Here is a 17,968-nt window from a genome sequence, read left to right as displayed (position 1 = left end):
TGAGCTTCCCTGAGACGGTTTCTGACAGCTTGTGCAGAAATTCTTTGGTAATGCAAACCGATTGTTGCAGCAGCTGTCCGTGTGGCTGGTCTCAGACGATCTTGGAGGTGAAGATGCTGGATGTGGAGGTCCTGGGCTGGTGTGGTTACAAGTGGTCAGCGGTTGTGAGGCTGGTTGGATGTACTGCCAGATTCTCTGAAATGCCTTTGGAGACTGTTTATGGTAGAGAAATGACCATTCAATTCACGGGCAACAGCTCTGGTGGACATTCCTGCAGTCATTATGCCAATTGCATGCTCCCTTAAAACTTGTGACATCTATGACATTGTGCTGTGTGATAAAACTGCACATTTTTAGAGTAGCCTTTTATTGTGGCCAGCCTAAGGCACACCTATGCAATAATCCTGCTGTCTAATCAGCATCTTGATATGTCACACATGTGAGGTGGATGATTATCTCGGCAAAGAAGTGGTCACTAACACAGATTTAGACAGATTTGTGAACAATATTTGAGAGAAATAGGCCTTTTGTGTACATAGAAAAATCTTAGATCTTTGAGTTCAGCTCATGAAAAATGGGGGCAAAAACAAAAGTGTTGCGTTTATAATTTTGTTCAGTGTATGTAGGTAAAAAACCTGCTGCATTGAGCAAACTACAGCACTATGTCAATTAACACAAAATCAGGCATGTTTTAAAATCTGAAACTACGATCATAATTCAATACAGATGCATATTTCCTGAAAGTATCTGCATAAACTCAGTTTTTGACACAGCAGGTCACAAAACCTCCCAAGCTGCAAATGCGACATCCATTAACGGCTCATCCCAATCTCCTCTTCATCCCAGACCCATATTTTTTTAGGATAGTCAAGCATGGCGAGTCACTCTTTCTTTTTAAGCACTACGCCTGGCATCCCTACTGTGAAAATTACCTCACCCATCTCCATTAGCCAGACTGGCACGCTTAAGTTCAATTGCTTGTTCGAACCCTTTTTACTCCCCTGAAATTGTTCCCTTGTTTTTCCCCTTTCTCTGCCTCTCTTTTCCCCATAGTTTGCAGATGTGCAGTCGTTCCCTTCATGAGCGCTTTTATGGGCCGCATTTGAAACATGCCAGTTTGCGTGGCTGCAGATTGAGAAAGCCAAGCACTTCTATAATTAAGCCTAATGTCGCAAAGTGCATTGGAACACAATAGTATTCTGCTAGCTTTTTTTTTTTTGTTTCGTTTCACAAAACAGTTTTGAGCTGCCACCTGTTTTTGTTTAGCACTCTATCTCTCAGCTCTGACAGCAATTATCCTAGCTGTTCATATGAAGCAGCCGCTGTACAGCGCTGATAAACAAGCTAGTTTAGAGCAGTTTTGGGACAGGCAGAGCTTGCTGAGAGCATGTGGTGTAGTCAAGCACAGTTAGGTCTCAACCACGATGCCGTCCTTGTAGCACATACGTGTTTATACGTACAACACAATGCTGGTAATGATCAAATATTGTCTCATTATAAAACATGACATCCTCTGTAGGCATGTAGCTTATTAAGTATAACCAAAATAAGATCAGCACACTTAAGCCGGTAGGCTTTAGGATGCATCATATTTTAATCGTTGTCAGGATATTAAGCATAATCGTCTACAATATTTAGCCTGATATTTTTATTTATTTAATGTTGCATCTTGTATTGGTAACAAGCCTCCACAAGCTATCATGGTTGTGATTGCCAGATTTTAACCGTTTAAATCCTCTTATCATTTTTCATAAATCAATATAGTTTCTGATCAGTTTTAATCTTCCCAACTTGGTAACCATGCTGAAGCACACCTTCTGCAATACACAGGGTTACCAGGTCCCAGAAAAATTTCCAGCTCAAAGCCAATGAAGAAACCACCCAAAAGTAATAAAACCTAGCCCAATTTTCTCTCTGTCCAATTACAGCTGACTAATACTATAAATGGCATAAAAAACGTTTATTGTATGCTTTAGATCTTATTTAGATTATTTTATCTAGGTATGTTATTCAATTATTTAATCTGTATTTTATTCCTCTTTTACTACATTTACCTTTGATTTGAACTCTGATAACTTTGCATGATAAATTGTTTAAAATATATATTGTATAATGTGATATAGTCATCCTTAAAAGTAAATTTTATAACATATTTTGTATTTTTACTATCGATTACTCTGTTCACACCAACTAAATCTGTAAGCAAACCATTCTTTTGATTTGTGCTTATGTGAAAGTACAATCATTTTGATCAAATGTAAAAAAAAAAAAAAATTAAATGAGAAAAATCGTGATAGTATTTTTGAGCAGAATAGCCATAATCAACTGTTTAACCATTATCATGTAGCCCTGCAATGTTGCTAACATCTTTCGCTTTCTTCTTTTGACCTTTTGTTGGGAATTTGGTTCCTTGTAAAAAATATGTGTGAATGAGGTGTTTGACTTCACTTCTCCAGCTCTTTGTGTCACCTTGGCTTTAGTAGCGATTCTTCCTTTCGAAGCTTTGACGGTCTCATCTAATCTACTTCTCTCTCTCTTTCTCGGCTCTTCAGGTTTAATTGTACCTGAAAGTCTTGAATGTGCATTAGTCGGAGGTGTTTAATATGCAGTCTTTATCACAAGGTGGCGGGCCAAAGAAACAGTGGTGAGAAATTTCATGTTTCTATACTTATCATGCACAGGCTTTCTTGGCAATTACATACTCGACTGATTTCTTTCAGCCTCTTAAATTCATTTCCAGTGACCTTTCTGTCGTTTCCCCATCCGGGCGAGAAAGTTTCAGCCATGCAAATTGTTTCAAACCTCGGCAATAGTTTGAAGATAGAGAGCAATATTTATATTTTCAGTTCAATATTTTACTTTCTTCATCCCTTCCTTTCCTCCATTACATTGTTTATTTTTGGTCATTCATTCTTGCATGTTTGTTTTTGCTAATATTTCCTCTTTCCCTGCCTTCACGGATTTGTTTGCAGTGTTGGGAAGGTTACATTGGAAATGTAATAGGTTACAGACAACATGTTACCCTACTTAAAATGTAATAAGCAGTGTACCTTTTCAATTACTTTATTAAAGTAATGTAACTGATTACATTTGATTACTTTTTGTTTACTTTTCGAGATTTGTAATGTTTTTAACTGTTTATCATTTTCAAACATGTAAACCAGGCAGGGTAAACCTTACAGTAGTACTTAGCACTGATGACTGTCACACTTTCAAAATCCTTTGTCACTTGAATTAAGATTAAATTAAAATTTTAAAGTAGACGTTGGATGCAAAAAATTGCATTTAAATGTGTCTTAGCAGTGTGTGGACACAATTTTTTTATGGTAATGCACCACTGAATACAACTAAATTTGTTAATGTCTGCGCAAATAATTTTACTCCAGACTGGTTTCTGAATGAGGGACAATTCAAGGCAGGTTTTGTTAAAAACTTCAAAGTCAAGGATAGATCAGTACACATTGTTCGTGATCCAAAATATGTTGCAGACAGTTCATGAAGACCCTAAAGAATCGTACCAACTTGTGGAAGATCAGTGTCCCCTTTGAAGCACAGCCACCACAAAACCGGACTTACTTTGGGATCATTTTGAGGTTAAATACATATTTAAATTCATAAGAAATTTTTTTTTTTAGCTATGATACTGTTTCAAAATCAAATCTTAACATAGCTATGACAATGATTTTTTTTTTTTTTTTTTTACAAGATGAAGCATAGCTATATATAAATCCATTTATGAAATAAAAAAGTTATAGAATAATAATTTCCTTAACTCCTGAAATATTGGTGTTTCATATTTTATAGCAGTCACTGCAATTTCTGAAAGAAACCAATTAAATTTGTATGTGGGAGTGTCTGTGGCAATATCAGATGTAACCTCCTTTGTAATCCTCAACATTTTCATAAGTAACTGTAATTTAATTACACATTTTTTTTCTCTGTAACTCTTTCTTTCTTTGTCTCTCTCTCTCTCTCTCTCTCTCTCTCTCTCTCTCTCTTTTCTTTCTTTCTTTCTTTCTTTCTTTCTTTCTTTCTTTCTTTCTTGCTTTCTTAGAGAGCAACATTTACATCTGAATTCCTTTGTTTTTCTTTCCTTAATCAATTTTTCCTCTATTTTTTCTTGTTTGTTCAATTTTGTTTGTTTGTTTTAGTTACTTGGTTAGTTTTATTTTTATGTTTTTTTTTCCTTTGTTCACTGATTTGTTTGTTCATTCATTTTGTTAATTGTTAATTTTGAGGGTGTTTTTTAAACGCGTTTATTTGCGCATCTTCTCAGTTAACAACGGCTCTGTGTAGTAACAGCTGCTCTATGTGAAATCACGCACCTGAGGGAATTTACCGCTGATTAGAGAACCGGCTTTACTGACGAGATGCGCATTAAAGATCGGCCGATCGTGATCGGAGCAGCCCTAGTGTTTTTGGTTTGTTTGTTCATCAATGCATTCTCTCTTTTAGTTCTTTTGAAAGTGTGTTTATTTCGTAAGTTATGTTATTGTTTCTTTTATTTGAACTTTTGTTTGGTCTTTGTATCTCTTTCATTCATTCACTCACTCATCATTTTTCTTTTTATTTCTGTATAATCTGTCTGCAAGTCCCAGTGGAGTATAAGAGTCAATGCTAGATGTCTGCTCTTCTCAGTGTGTGTGTGTGTGTGTGTGTTCAGACGCTGTCTTATCTCTCATGGGCTCTTCTCTTCATTGTCTGTGCACTGACAGTATAATTCAAGCTCACTCTGGAAACAAAAGCATGAATGAATGAATGCACACCATCCAGTCAGCTAATAAATGAATTAATTACTCCCGAGTACAATGGGCCAGGTTGAGCTCGGTGCACCTTTTATAAAGTCATGCATTTTCCCTCTGTCACTGTGTAAAAGAAATATACAGTGTTGTGAAGGCTTGTGAAAATGAACCATCTGTTTGTAACACCATTTCAGACCTTCAAACAAACTGCTGTATGTTATAAAACTTCACAGTGACTTTGGAGCCAGAGAATTAGAGCTGTTTGTCTTTTTAGACACAGCTTGGGGATCCTTGAACCTACATGTAGACTCAGGCTGAGAAATTTAGTTTGAAGTCATCTGTAGTGCAGGTGAAGTACTTATTCTGACTTGGCATACTGAAGCTTAATGGTCAAAATCAATACAATCAAGCATTTCATTTTAAGGTGAAAGACTTTTGCTTGCAGATATGGCAATGGGTTCAAGTTGGTAACTTTAATTCGATTTGTTAAGTGCAGAACAGAAAGCTGACTACTGACAAAGGAAAATCTTTTTCCCAAAATAAATGTAATCAAATCAGACCTGTAGATCATTAAAAAATATATATATATAAAGAAAATGCATTTTCTTTTTGTTTGGTTCAGTTCACTTTTGCAAGGCAACAATTTAAAGTGTACCAACATGTGTTTATGCAAGTCAATAATGTGCTCACACTGCTGCTTGTTATGCAACACATTTCTTATTTTGAATTATGATACAACTTGGATCGATGGTTCGTTCGGTTGGATTTAATGTAAGAAATTGTTTTCAGTCAGCTTTAGTTATTAAGGAGATCTTGGACTGATTATTTTGGTGCAGATTCAATTGCAAATGCTCTGTTTCTGTATGCTGAAACAATCCGGTTCAGAAACAAATGCTCCAAATCATCAGTTATTAGTTTGATGGTGTTTGTTTATGACAATTCTGATAGATAACTGAATTAGATCATTTGTGGACGTTGTCTATCAGTTTCTCTTTTGATTGATTGATTGATTCACAGTGTTATAATTTCCCCGAGCATTTATACAGTCTCTGATTATTCTATTTCTGAGCTCCTCTAAATAACCCACCCAGCAAAATAAGGCTATAAATGACGAGGCTCTGTGTCTTTACCGACAGCTATGGAAACTCCTTTAAGTGCTTGACATGTTATTTCTCAATTGCCACAGAACAACCGGCAAAACTGTGTTATCTGTCAAAGGCGAGAATTGAAGTCAAACTCAGAAAGATGTCTTTTTCATGTTTCTATCCATAATACATATCAGTTCTGGCCGCCGGGCCTCTCTAGGGGAACGAGAGCGAGCCGATGAGAGGCTCTTCATTGTGTCAGTCTGAAAGACTGCGGTCCTTCTGCGTACTTGTTGACGGTATGACAGGAACTAAATGACTGGGTGAAAATCACACGCGTGAACGCTGGGTTTGTGCCCACGGATGACGCCGCCGCATGTGTATGTCCTGCTGACTTCACCTGGATGTTGGTTCTCAACCCGAGAACTGCTATTGTCTGCTGAGAGACACCTGTGTTGCCATAGCAACCACTCAGGCATGGGTCGATGGTGTGTGTGTGTGTGTTTGAGGTGTATTATGAAAGGTAGGAGAGATAGGGGCCTCACCTGAACGCTTGGCTGAATCTCTATAACTCGTCTCCAGCCTCTTGCTCTCAGCAGCTGGACTAAAGCCAAGCACCTGGCATTCTTCAGCTCCATGTTCTTAAAACACTTACCTTTGCTGTGTATAAAGGTGTTATACAGAGTAGATTTTTCTCCTGTGAATCACCTTTTAATGACTCCCCGGCTGGACAAAAGCTGATTTTGCAACATAGGGGCTGGATTTTTGCCGGTCAGCTGTGACCAAGATGATCTACTAGGTTGAAACTTGGTCTGCTTGACCAGCTAGAAATGCTGTATGATATGGGAATGTATTTCTGGATTTTACTCCATCGGGTGCTATATATGATGGGTTTGACTCTGCGCTGTGATTCGATCGTCTGTGTACAACAGGACAGCACCCACACAATGGATGCTAACACTGGTCTCCATAGTAACCATTGTAAACATCCTGTTTAATGAGTCATGTGATCATACTGTGTTAATCTCTCCCCACCTCTCAAAGTGCTCTATAATTCAACCTTGTTTGTTGTGTTCATATTATTGTATTAATTACGTTAATCTTGAATGGCATTTTATTAATGTGTCAGCTTTGAGTTAATGGTGTTTTTGATGAATATTTGTAGTCCACTGGCAGTAAATATGTTGAAATGGTTTAAAACTTGGTTAAAAAAACCATCCTTCCTTTATAAAGAATTTTGTGTTTATTTGATGCCTTTAGTTAAATGTTTAGCTTTATGCACTTTTTATTTTTTTTTTTTAAGCTGAGGAATGTCATTTTATACACCACTTTTGTCCCAAAATGGATCTGCAAAATGATTGTTTTCATCAAGTGTCCTCCATTCACTTTCACTATCAAAAGAAGCACCACAGGTGAAAAAATAGTGAATGAATGAACAAATTTGGAATGAATGAATCTATTCTGGCTTTTTTTCCAGTTTATATCTCACAATTCATGTCAGAATTACAATTAAATTAAGCAAGATAGAAACTCTCAATTCTGAGAAGAAAAGTAGGGGCTATGAGCTACAAACTTACAATTGAGGGAAAAATATATATTTATAAATATATATATATATATATAACAAAACACAAGTTTTTCCCCCTTAGAATTGCAAGAATAAAGTTTGAATTGTGAGAGAAACCATGATGGAAACAAGCTTCCATACTTTCCCTGCCTGTCATTGGTCAAACAGACAGAAAGCCCCACCCCAAACGCATGCCATTAGTTAAATTGTTGCTATGCTGGGATGCTTTAGAAAACGCCACAGGCACAGTGTTCATATTCTTTGGTGGAATGAGTGGCTTATTTTTAGATGCTTATTCAATTGTGAAAAAATATTTGAAAATTAAAAAAAAATAATAAAATACACTTTCTATGTTTAACTAATTAGTACCATTTGACCTATTCTTTATCTCTCTAGAAAGAACAAGATGACTTAATTTTGACCCCGGATGGAACGCGGGAGTTTATGACGTTTGAAATCCCTCTCAATGACTCGGGATCGGCCGGTTTAGGGGTCAGCGTCAAGGGCAATAGATCGAAAGAGAGCCACGCTGACCTGGGCATTTTCGTCAAGTCTATAATCACTGGAGGAGCTGCCTGCAAGGTGAGGAGCAGCTCTCAGATCGGCTACCGGACTCATCTCTCGTGATTTTTTTTTTTATGTTAATATATTCCAAAGAAACTTTTAATATGCTCTTGTGTGTGCGATCACAGGACGGGCGGCTGAGGATCAATGACCAGTTGATAGCGGTTAATGGAGAGTCTCTGCTGGAGAAAAGCAACCAGGAAGCGATGGAGGCCCTCCGCACATCCATGTCCATCGAGGGCAACAAGAGAGGCATGATTCAGCTGATCGTGGCCCGGCGGCTCGCAGGGAGAGGAGAGGTCAGTCGTCCACTGTCTGCTACACACAGGAACCACACATCTGTGTTTACATTCTGTTATTTGGCTCTGAACTGTGGTTTGAAAAGTATGTTTTGTCAAAATGCTGGGAAATGTAGCGTGGCATAAATTGAAAGATTGAACTCTGCATGACCTAAGGAACCAGAACCATTGGTTTTACACATGCGAGAGTGTTGATGGCGATTTGAGAGAGTTGAACTAAAATGGCATCTAAACACAGTACCAACTTTTCCCATTTGGTACTGTTGGCTGCCAGACTTTAATACAATAAACTACAAGACAATAGTTCAGTGCAGGTTCTTAAATTCAGATGAAAATGACTTTCATCCAGCATGAAGATGAACGGAGCAGCTGTCTGAGTGAGTGACCGACAGACTGACCGACTGAGTTGAGTAGTGTCTGCAGACAGGGAAGTTTGACTGCAGAAAAAGTGATTTAAAGTGAGTAGTTCTTATCAGACAGACACAGGAGACGGAGAGAGAGAGAGAGAGAAAGTGACACGGGGGTGTGAGCAGCGGATTGCGATCGAAAGCAATTTGACCGCTGAAATGCTCATGCTGATTTATACTGATAACAGATGGCAGTATGAAATATCAAATATCAACTTCAAATGCCGTCTTTTCCATCCCCTCTCTTTCCCCAATGCAATCCTTTGGATGTGTGTTTGTGTTTCGCTCTTTTTTTTTTTTTTTTTGCCCTCACAGAGTCATAACATCTGAAAGTGTAATCTAACACTTATCTTTCTAAAGAATATACGACAGGCGCTTTGAAGGCGCTGCTTTAGAAGGAGATGAAATTCATAATGATGACTGCTTATGGAAATGAGACGACTGGCGTCTGTGGCCGTGCTCTCACGCTTCGAGTGGAGAGTGTTTCCCAGAGGAGAGAGTCGTTGCTCAGAGCTTGCTCTTTCAGAGCTCAAGGGACTTCATAGAGTCTCCTTTATGGTTCTTTTAGATATCAGCTGCATCTCGGATGTTTTTTTTCTTAAAATTTATTGGGAGAAATAAAAATAGACAGTAACAAGGCCATGGCTTTCAGTAAGAGTGCAGTAAACTATAAAATGAAAGTGAATCCTATAGCTCAGACCATTTGCTCTATTTGATGATAAATGTTTGAATTTATGATGAAGCAGCACAGTTTTAGACACAGATTATATTTGTGCTGAAACATTGTTTGTAAGAAGAAAAATCTTGAAACTCAATAATTGCTTTATTCATTTGATTTTTTTTTCAACCACATCTTCTGCTCACCTGTAATATTGTGAATATTATTTACATTTAAATGAACTGTTTACTATTTGAATTTACTGTAAACTGTAATGTATTTCTGTGATGCTCCGCTGTATTTTCAGCATCATTCCTCCAGTCTTCAGTGTCACATGATCTTCAGAAATCATGAAAATATGATGATTTACTGCTCAAGAAACATTTCTGATTATTATCAGTGTTGAACACAGTGCTGCTTCATTTATTTATTTTTTATTTTTTTGTGGATATAGAAAATCTTTTGTTACATTTAAAATTTCTTTACTGTCACCTTTGATCAATTTGGTATATCCTTGCCAAATAAAAATAAGAATTTCTGTCAAAAAAAATAAATAAATAAAAAATAATAAAACAAATAAAATAAAATAAAAAAAAATAAAAAAATAAACAAACAAACACAGTGACTGACCTCAGACTTTTGAATGGTAGTGTATACTTATGTATATTGAAGTAGCAATAATACTTAAAATGTTTTATTCATGTCAAACATACAGTGTGTAGGTAAATAATAACAATAATAACAATAATAATAACAATAATTTATTGTATATTATTTTCAGGTCACCGCCACTCACTTCAGGAGGATTGGGTGAATTCACTGTTAAATCCAACTAGTAAATTGTGACTAGTAAAAAGTGTCCTGTGTAAAATCTTGATGCAATATAGGAATGTGAAAACGGGTTAGAAAACACATCTTGTGCATTTAAAACACATAAACAGTCATCTTACACATTGCTATCCATCACAGCCTTCACTCATGTGAATCTGACTGCACCGCTCATGCTGTATTTGTATTTGCGTGCATCTAGTGAAGACAACACATCAGAGAGAAGTAATAAGTCAGTCTGCCTCTTCTTGCAAGCTCACAACCTGACTAAAATATAACATCTTTTGTAATCATTCACGGACGTATGCCCAGAAACCTGCGACACACACACCAAGCGCCCACTGCTGTGCTCAGATCAGCCTTTATTAGTGATGGTGTGGAGCTGATTGGACCCGTTTGAGAGCAGCAGACCTCATGCTTTCTTCTGACCCCTCACACACACACACACACAGACGCGTCCCTTCCATCCTCTCTCGCTCGTCCCAAGGTCACTTGTCGCCTTCAGGAGCACCCAGACTCAAGGTCGCTTTTATCTGTCTGTCAAACGAGGAAGAGGACGGTTGCTTTCATCCTTTTCATCCAACTTTGAAGTGCAGCCGAGCTCCCGCTGTGTACCAACATGCACTGTAAATTGCGCTTTGATATGGCATTCAGAGAGATGGAAAGCTGAAATAAGAAAAAAGAGAGATGGCAAGAGTAGTTAAAATAGAAAGAAGAGGAGAATGATGGGTAGCGCGAGATTGCAAGGGGCCACTGAAGGAATCAGAGATTGTGGGGCGCTGCTCTCTCTGACAGCCGGTGCTTTGCTACTGTCATACAGCAAATGCTTGAAAACAAGAGGCCAGCATTAAAATGAATAAGATCCATCACTGTCCGCTGCCCTGTGTGTGTGTGTGTTTGTGTGTGTACTCGATGATGTTTGGGAGAAGCACATTCTGTCTCTAGTCTTGTCCTGAATGTGAATCGATGTCCTACACTGTCAATCAAAAGCTCTGTTGTTCCAAAATACAGCCAGTCCATTCGCTCATTAGTAATAGCAGGTGTTCATATGTAAAGTGTGGTTCTATTGCAAATACATTTTTATATATTTGCTTAGACACTAAAAATCTGCATCTGAAATGTACACACATTGGGCCTCATTCATGAAACATCAGTAAATATAGGAGTAATTTGCTGGAAAGCTGGAATTATATAGTATAGATAAAACCTTAAAAAATTAGAGATGAAACAGTGTTAAAGCAGGTTTACACTGAAGTACTAAAGTAATTAAAACTGATATAGATGACAAAAGCACATGACAAAATAACTACAATTAAAATGATAACTAAAAATATAAAAATAAAACCTAATTTGAAATATTAATATTTTTATAGTATATTAATATTATTAAAATAACACGGTTGTTGAGAAGTGTTTAGGGTAGGGATTAAGAAATGTCTATTTAATTGTAAAAAAAAAAAAAAAAAAAATAGGAATATAAAGGTATTAAAATATAGTTTTTTTATGTTTCTAAAGCTGATCATACAAAATACTTTTATAGAGCCTGTCCTCCAACAAATAACAACCATATACAGTACTGTAGGTCGTTTGTGCAAGCACCTTTATTACCGTGACATTATGACCTATATTTACATTTTAAAGTTAAATGCCATCTAGCGGGTTTAAACATAATGACTGTATCGTGCTGCATCTCACAGTAATTCGTACATATTTTACTAGGTGGCTTATTCGTTCCAATGACCACACCTAAACTCACCCCTAAAACTACCTCTCACAGAAATCATGCAAAATTATGATTTATAGATTTATGATTTATAGAGCATATACATTTTATGAGCATGTGCGTTCTCTGGGATCGAACCCATGATCGCATGATTACATATCAGCGTATAAAGCAATACTCTACCAACTGAGCTACACAAAACCCAAATCACAGCGCAAATAAAAGAGTGCAAAACATTAATATGAAATTAATATGAAAACGTCTTGTTGCTGAAAGGGGCGCAATTGTAGTATACGCTCGTATTTCAGGGATTTGGACAAACGACCTATACGGGCGTATTTGTTGAAGGACAGGTTGCTTTTAAATGTTAGTTTGTCAATATATGCTTCAGTGCCTATAAAATAATTCTTCTAAACCTTATGTATGAATACTAATGAGATGAGGCTGCATAGGCAGCTGTCTTCAGATACATATGATACATCTTAACATTTTGACATCTTAGAAGGGAGCATTAGTTCTTTCAACCATTTGGAGCAGTGTTTGTTTCTCAAGCACCTATGCTGTTTAGGAAGGCAATTCATGATTTGAAGTTGTACAGCTTGTGCTTCTGACTAAAGACTCGCAGATGGAACTGGGAAAGGCCTGCCGTGGAAAGATTGACCTGATTTTGTCACAGTTACAGTAGATCCAAAGGCTCAAACTGTAAATGAAGGGTTTAATAATCAGCCGCTGACTTGAGTGAAATGCTCTTGTCTGAAATGGGTTTCAAATTGAGAAGTGACTATCTCTCAGACTGCCTTTGGTAATTGAAGCAGTGATGTTCTTGGTAAGGGATTGTCGTGACCCAGATAATGATGTAATGGATTATTGGTCATTGCGTTTTCTTCTTCAGTTCAATAATTGAGGCTGAGCTTCAGAGAGGCGGTGGTTCCAATCGATGGCTTTCGGAGTCTATTAACATAAGGTCATAAGTTCTCAGGCAATTAAAAGTCTTGCAGTCATTTGAATTCAATTAATTTCTTAAAATACTTTAAAACTTATGAAAAATTAGGGGACAAAAGCAATATTCGTTTTAGCAAACTTTAAGTAGAAATGGAGTTTTCAGGATTTTACGCACTTAATATTCTTATTACTATTATAAATGTTTGGTATGAAGTTATCAAAGTTCACTAGACTGTTCAAAGACAGCCTCTGAGGACTGTGGGTAATTGGAAGCGTATGTTGCTCTTCATAAAGGTCGGCATCTGAGCCTATCAGCACTGGATTATTGAAATGAGAAATTAATACATTTCCCCAGATTGAGTGTGTCCAATTAGTTTTCCACGCCTCTAGTGTGCTGTTAAACTGGCTTGTGTTCGTCGGTGACACAGCGCTGTCATTACGCTTCAGTCAGGAAGTGTAAAATGTATTACATATAGCCTACTTTTTTGGACCATGTGAGTAAATGATGACAGAATTGTCATTTTTGGTTGGCTGAACTATAACTATAACGTTAAGAATTTATTTTCTTAATATCAGTATAAACAACAATGTACATTTAATAACACAACATATATAAGAATGAATATACATATAACACACCCATCTTCGTGCATATTCACGAGTTATGTCTGAAGAACTGTGAAGGGCTCTCTGGTCCGCTGTTTTATTCACGGTTTCTTTGAGGATATTTTCTGTTTTACTACAAAGAGAAATCAAAGTTATTGCACATAGCTGGAAATCCTTTAGGGAGTAGAGAAATGCACACGCTGTCCTCACTCGGTGATGCTCTGTTCATTGAAAGTATGAAATTTGCATCAAGCCAAAGATAGCTTGATGTTTTACAAAAGTACTATTTAAAATATCCTTAGAAGTGTTTCTCATTTTCTTCTATTATTTCCTCCTGGTTCAGAATATGTGAACTTTGTAGATTAGTCTCAGAGGAGGTGTACAGTTACCTGGTAGATGTTTGATGCAGTCTGCTCTAATTGCCAACAAATGAAAGAGAGAAAAATGTAGAGTATAGCACAGCAGCTGAAGTCTGGTTTAGATGATTTGAACAAGAAGTAAGCAAAGCAACAACATGCTTCCGTCGTGCTTTTATACTGACAGTGTTTTTTCTGCGTAACTGAGCTGAGACTCTATTTTGCACCTGGTAGATAAATATACTTGAGATGCATTACTGCATAAGATATTAAGACTTGTTTTTGGAGAATGTGTTTTTGATATATACAGTATATATTTTTTATTTATTTACTGGGCTGTCTGATTTTTGCTCCTTTTATTTAAACCAAAAATGTAAATTTGCTGAAAATGTCTTCACCCTCAAGCCATCCAAGATGTTAATGAGTATGTAGATGAGTCTGTTGCTACATCAGATTTGGAGAAATTTAGCATTACATCACTTGCTCAGCTATGGATGCTCTGCAGTGAATGGGTGCCGTCAGAATGAGAGTCCAAACAGCTGATAAAAACATCACAATAATCCAAAGCTATCCACAGCACTCCAGTCCATCAGTTGATGTCTAGAAAAGCCAAAAGCTGTGTATTTTAAGAAACAAATTTATCATTAAGTAATCAATTAATGCTTTAGTTTAAAAACTTTGCTTCCAGCTAAAATAAAGTCTATAATACATGATACTGCTTTCTCAATTGAAAAAGTCATCGGGTCTGAAACAAGAGAGAAATCTGCACAGATCAAGCACTGTATACAAGCCAAAACAAATATGTGGGTGGGTTTTAACGTGAGAGACAACAGGTGATGGAATTTTTCACTGGAGGAAGTGTTATTATGGATTATGGACTCATATTTTGGCCAGAAGCAGTGATTTAAAGGAAAACATGTCTTGATGGATTTGTTTCTTACAAACATTCAGCTTTTCACTTTTCAGGATATTAACTGTTAGACTGGAGTAGTGTGGATTAATTAATTATTGTGTTAATTATTGTGATGTTATAAGATCAGCGGTTTGGACTCTCATTCTGACGGCACCCATTCACTGCAGAGCATCCGTTGATGATACACTGATGCAATGCTACATTTCTCCACATCTGATGAAGAAACAAACTCATCCTAATTTTTGAAGGCCTAAAGGTGAGCATATTTTCAGCATTTTTTTTTCTTTTTTTCTTTTTTGGTGAATTATTCTGTGTAAACAAGTGAAAAATGTGCCAGGACGTCTAGACAAAGTATACTTTTATGTATCTTATATTATAAGATACAATATGGCTGTATTAAACTGTTAATATCTTATTCAGCGCCATTTCTAATGTGAATGCATCTTTTTAAGTATGTTTAGTTCTGTGTAGTCCAGCAAAAATATCCATTTATAACACATTAAGGAGTAATTTTTCAGTGCTGTTAATATGAGTGCCAAAATAAGTACTTTCTGCTTTATTAATTGCAATTTTAGACTCTAATCCATTAGCATTCTTACCAAACTGCATCTCAATTATGAAGGACAGTTAATCTTGATTTTTTTTTAAAGCTAAAGTGCGTCCTGTGCATAAAAACAACCCATGTGGTTTGTGTCCACATGACGCTCATGAGAGCTGACATCAGGAAGGAAGTGCCATGCTGGCTTCAGAAAACCGTCCTGCTGAAATGAGGGCCTGATCAATTGTGTCTTGAGAGAGCTATCAATCAGCCTGACTGCTAAATTATGGTTTTATTAGCGTCGAGCCATACTGCTGCTCCATGGGGCGAAGTGTGGCATGATGGGACGCATCCACATGTGCCAGACAATAAGAGAAGGACGTCTGGATCTGAACTTCATTAGTTTATTTACTCTCTGATGGACCTCTATGTCATGAACTCACGGTGACTTACTGATGTCATATCACTGTGGCTGGGATTTATGAGGAGGACAGAAGCATCATGGGAAATGTAGTTTTGTGCAACAAAAAAATAACTAAAACAAAGGAAAAGCTGGGTGTGTGTATGAGGCAGGTTTGTTTGACTGGATGCGTCCAGGGAGCAGAAGCCCGGCTCTGAATGAAGACGCTCTCTGTAATCCACTCACAGCTCAGCAGGGAAACTCAATTGGTGCACATGAGAAAGTAAGTGATTGAATGAAAGGGCAGCGTACTAAAGCACAGTGGCATTGTGCAGATTAGGTGTCACAACAACTCAATCTGACTCACTCACAATTCACAAGGTGAACAGAGACAGTAGTGCACAGAAGAGGTCAGCGTAGCTTTCATTTGCTCTTTGTTGTCGGTAAAAATGTCTCTTTTTTATTAAATTAAATAAGTAAAGATAATAACAACTTAACTATATTGATACATTTACACACTTTGTTTTCCTACAAAAAAGAATATATAAATAATGAAAATACAATGTATAAAAATGTAGATATGTAAGGTTTATCACGTTTATAATGCATAAATAAAGCAAGTTTGTAATATGAGTGTTATTTTAGTATAATTTAAATACCATTGTAGTTTTTATGAATATTTTAATCAATATTTATTTTTATATTTTCCACTTTCATTTAGTCATTCTGTTGTGTATTTTTTATATACATATATGTATGTATGTATGTATCTATCTATCTATAGATAGATAGATAGATAGATAGATGTATATATATTTATTTAATTAATTTATTTATTATATACTTAAATATATAAATGCAAAATACATTTAAATCTAAATGATCTGTATTAAAAAAATCTATATAAATTAATGTATCTGCAATTTTACTTAAATTTGCCACTTTTAATTAACAACTAATTTTGATCTGTTCATTATTCCTCTCCCTCCGGTCATGCTGTAGATGCCACACACATAAGTGCTTTATCATGTTACAGCCTGTATTTATATATCAACTTATGTCCAGTATTTAAGCAATTGTCCCATACAGATGACTTAGGTTAGCCAGTCACAATAAAGGTCACTTACATAAAAAAGGTACAGTAACAAAAAACAAAAACAAACCTGTTAACCTGCACCTGGACGCCGGCACACTGAACGCTCTATGTTTGCACGTGTCAATGTTTATGAATAGATTAAATAAAACGGGACAAAATTCATCAAAACACACTATATATCATCATGAAGGTCTAAGCCTAAATGGTCAGGGAAAACTAAATTACATTTTGGGTGTAAGCAACCTTGACTAATTCTATATTATATGTGGATTTTAAATGTGTAGAATTTGGCTCCTTAACTAAAGCAGTTGTACCCATTCAGTGCCCTTACTCTCACCACTGAGAGAATTAATTCACCCATTATAGGGAAACACAATAAACTGTCACTGGCTCAAAAGCACAGTATTCATAGGATAAATTTGAGAAGTTCGACCCACAGCTGCACTGCCTCGGGCACTTATAGCCGTCATAATCCACTTGAAAAATAGACTGAAAATATGTGGGAGAGGACAACAGATCTGCCACGGAAAGGGGTTCATCTGCTCCCTATACAGCCGAGGAAATGAATGCCAGGAGAGGGAGAGAATGGGATTGGAGAGATGCGATAGAGAGGGCTAACGAGGCTGTCTGGGTCTCCAGAGAAAGCTGGACAGAGCAGAGGCTGCATGTGACAGCTTAAGACCTGTAATTACGGGCTGAGAGAGGGAGAGGGGTGCTGGATTAAGACCTCATAAACAGCATCAGGAGGCCAGCCCAGTCTGGAAGTGTGTATGTGTGTGTGTTCGAGAAAGGATTAGAATGACTACATGATGCTGCTAAGTAGACAATGATATTATCACTGCCATCCAAGGACAGAGAGGATTTTCTCAAATGTGTTTTAATGTTAATCATGAATACAAGGTTGTGTATTACAGGGGTATTATCATGGTTGAGGCAACAATATGAAAAAAGACCATAACTAAGTTTTTTATTTGTGTATTTTCTGAAGGATATACTACTAGAATGATGCATGTATGGATAGGTTGAAGGATGGATGGATGGATGGACAGATGAATAGGTTGAAGGAAGGATGGATAAATAAATAGATGGATAGGTAGAATGATGGATGGATGGATGGATGAATGGATGGACAAATGGGCGGAAAGACGATGGTTGGATGGATAAGCGGAATGTTGATGGATGGATGGATGGATAGGTTGAAGGAAGGATGAATGGAATAATAGATAGATGGATAGGTAGAAGGA

General features: G+C 36.9%; 1 protein-coding gene across 1 annotated transcript in view; it reads left to right on the top strand.

The window, feature by feature from the left end:
* Nucleotides 1-17,968, top strand: part of LOC132115865 (partitioning defective 3 homolog) — a 471,004-nt gene that overhangs the window by 267,399 nt on the left and 185,637 nt on the right. The window contains exons 12-13 of the mRNA XM_059524256.1: nucleotides 7,791-7,976; nucleotides 8,087-8,257. Of these exons, the coding sequence (XP_059380239.1) occupies nucleotides 7,791-7,976; nucleotides 8,087-8,257 (357 nt within the window). The remainder of the gene's footprint in view (nucleotides 1-7,790; nucleotides 7,977-8,086; nucleotides 8,258-17,968) is intronic.

The sequence above is a fragment of the Carassius carassius genome, chromosome 35 (genome assembly GCF_963082965.1).
Source record: "Carassius carassius chromosome 35, fCarCar2.1, whole genome shotgun sequence".
Taxonomy (NCBI): domain Eukaryota; kingdom Metazoa; phylum Chordata; class Actinopteri; order Cypriniformes; family Cyprinidae; genus Carassius; species Carassius carassius.
This window is presented reverse-complemented; position numbering and strand designations above follow the sequence as displayed.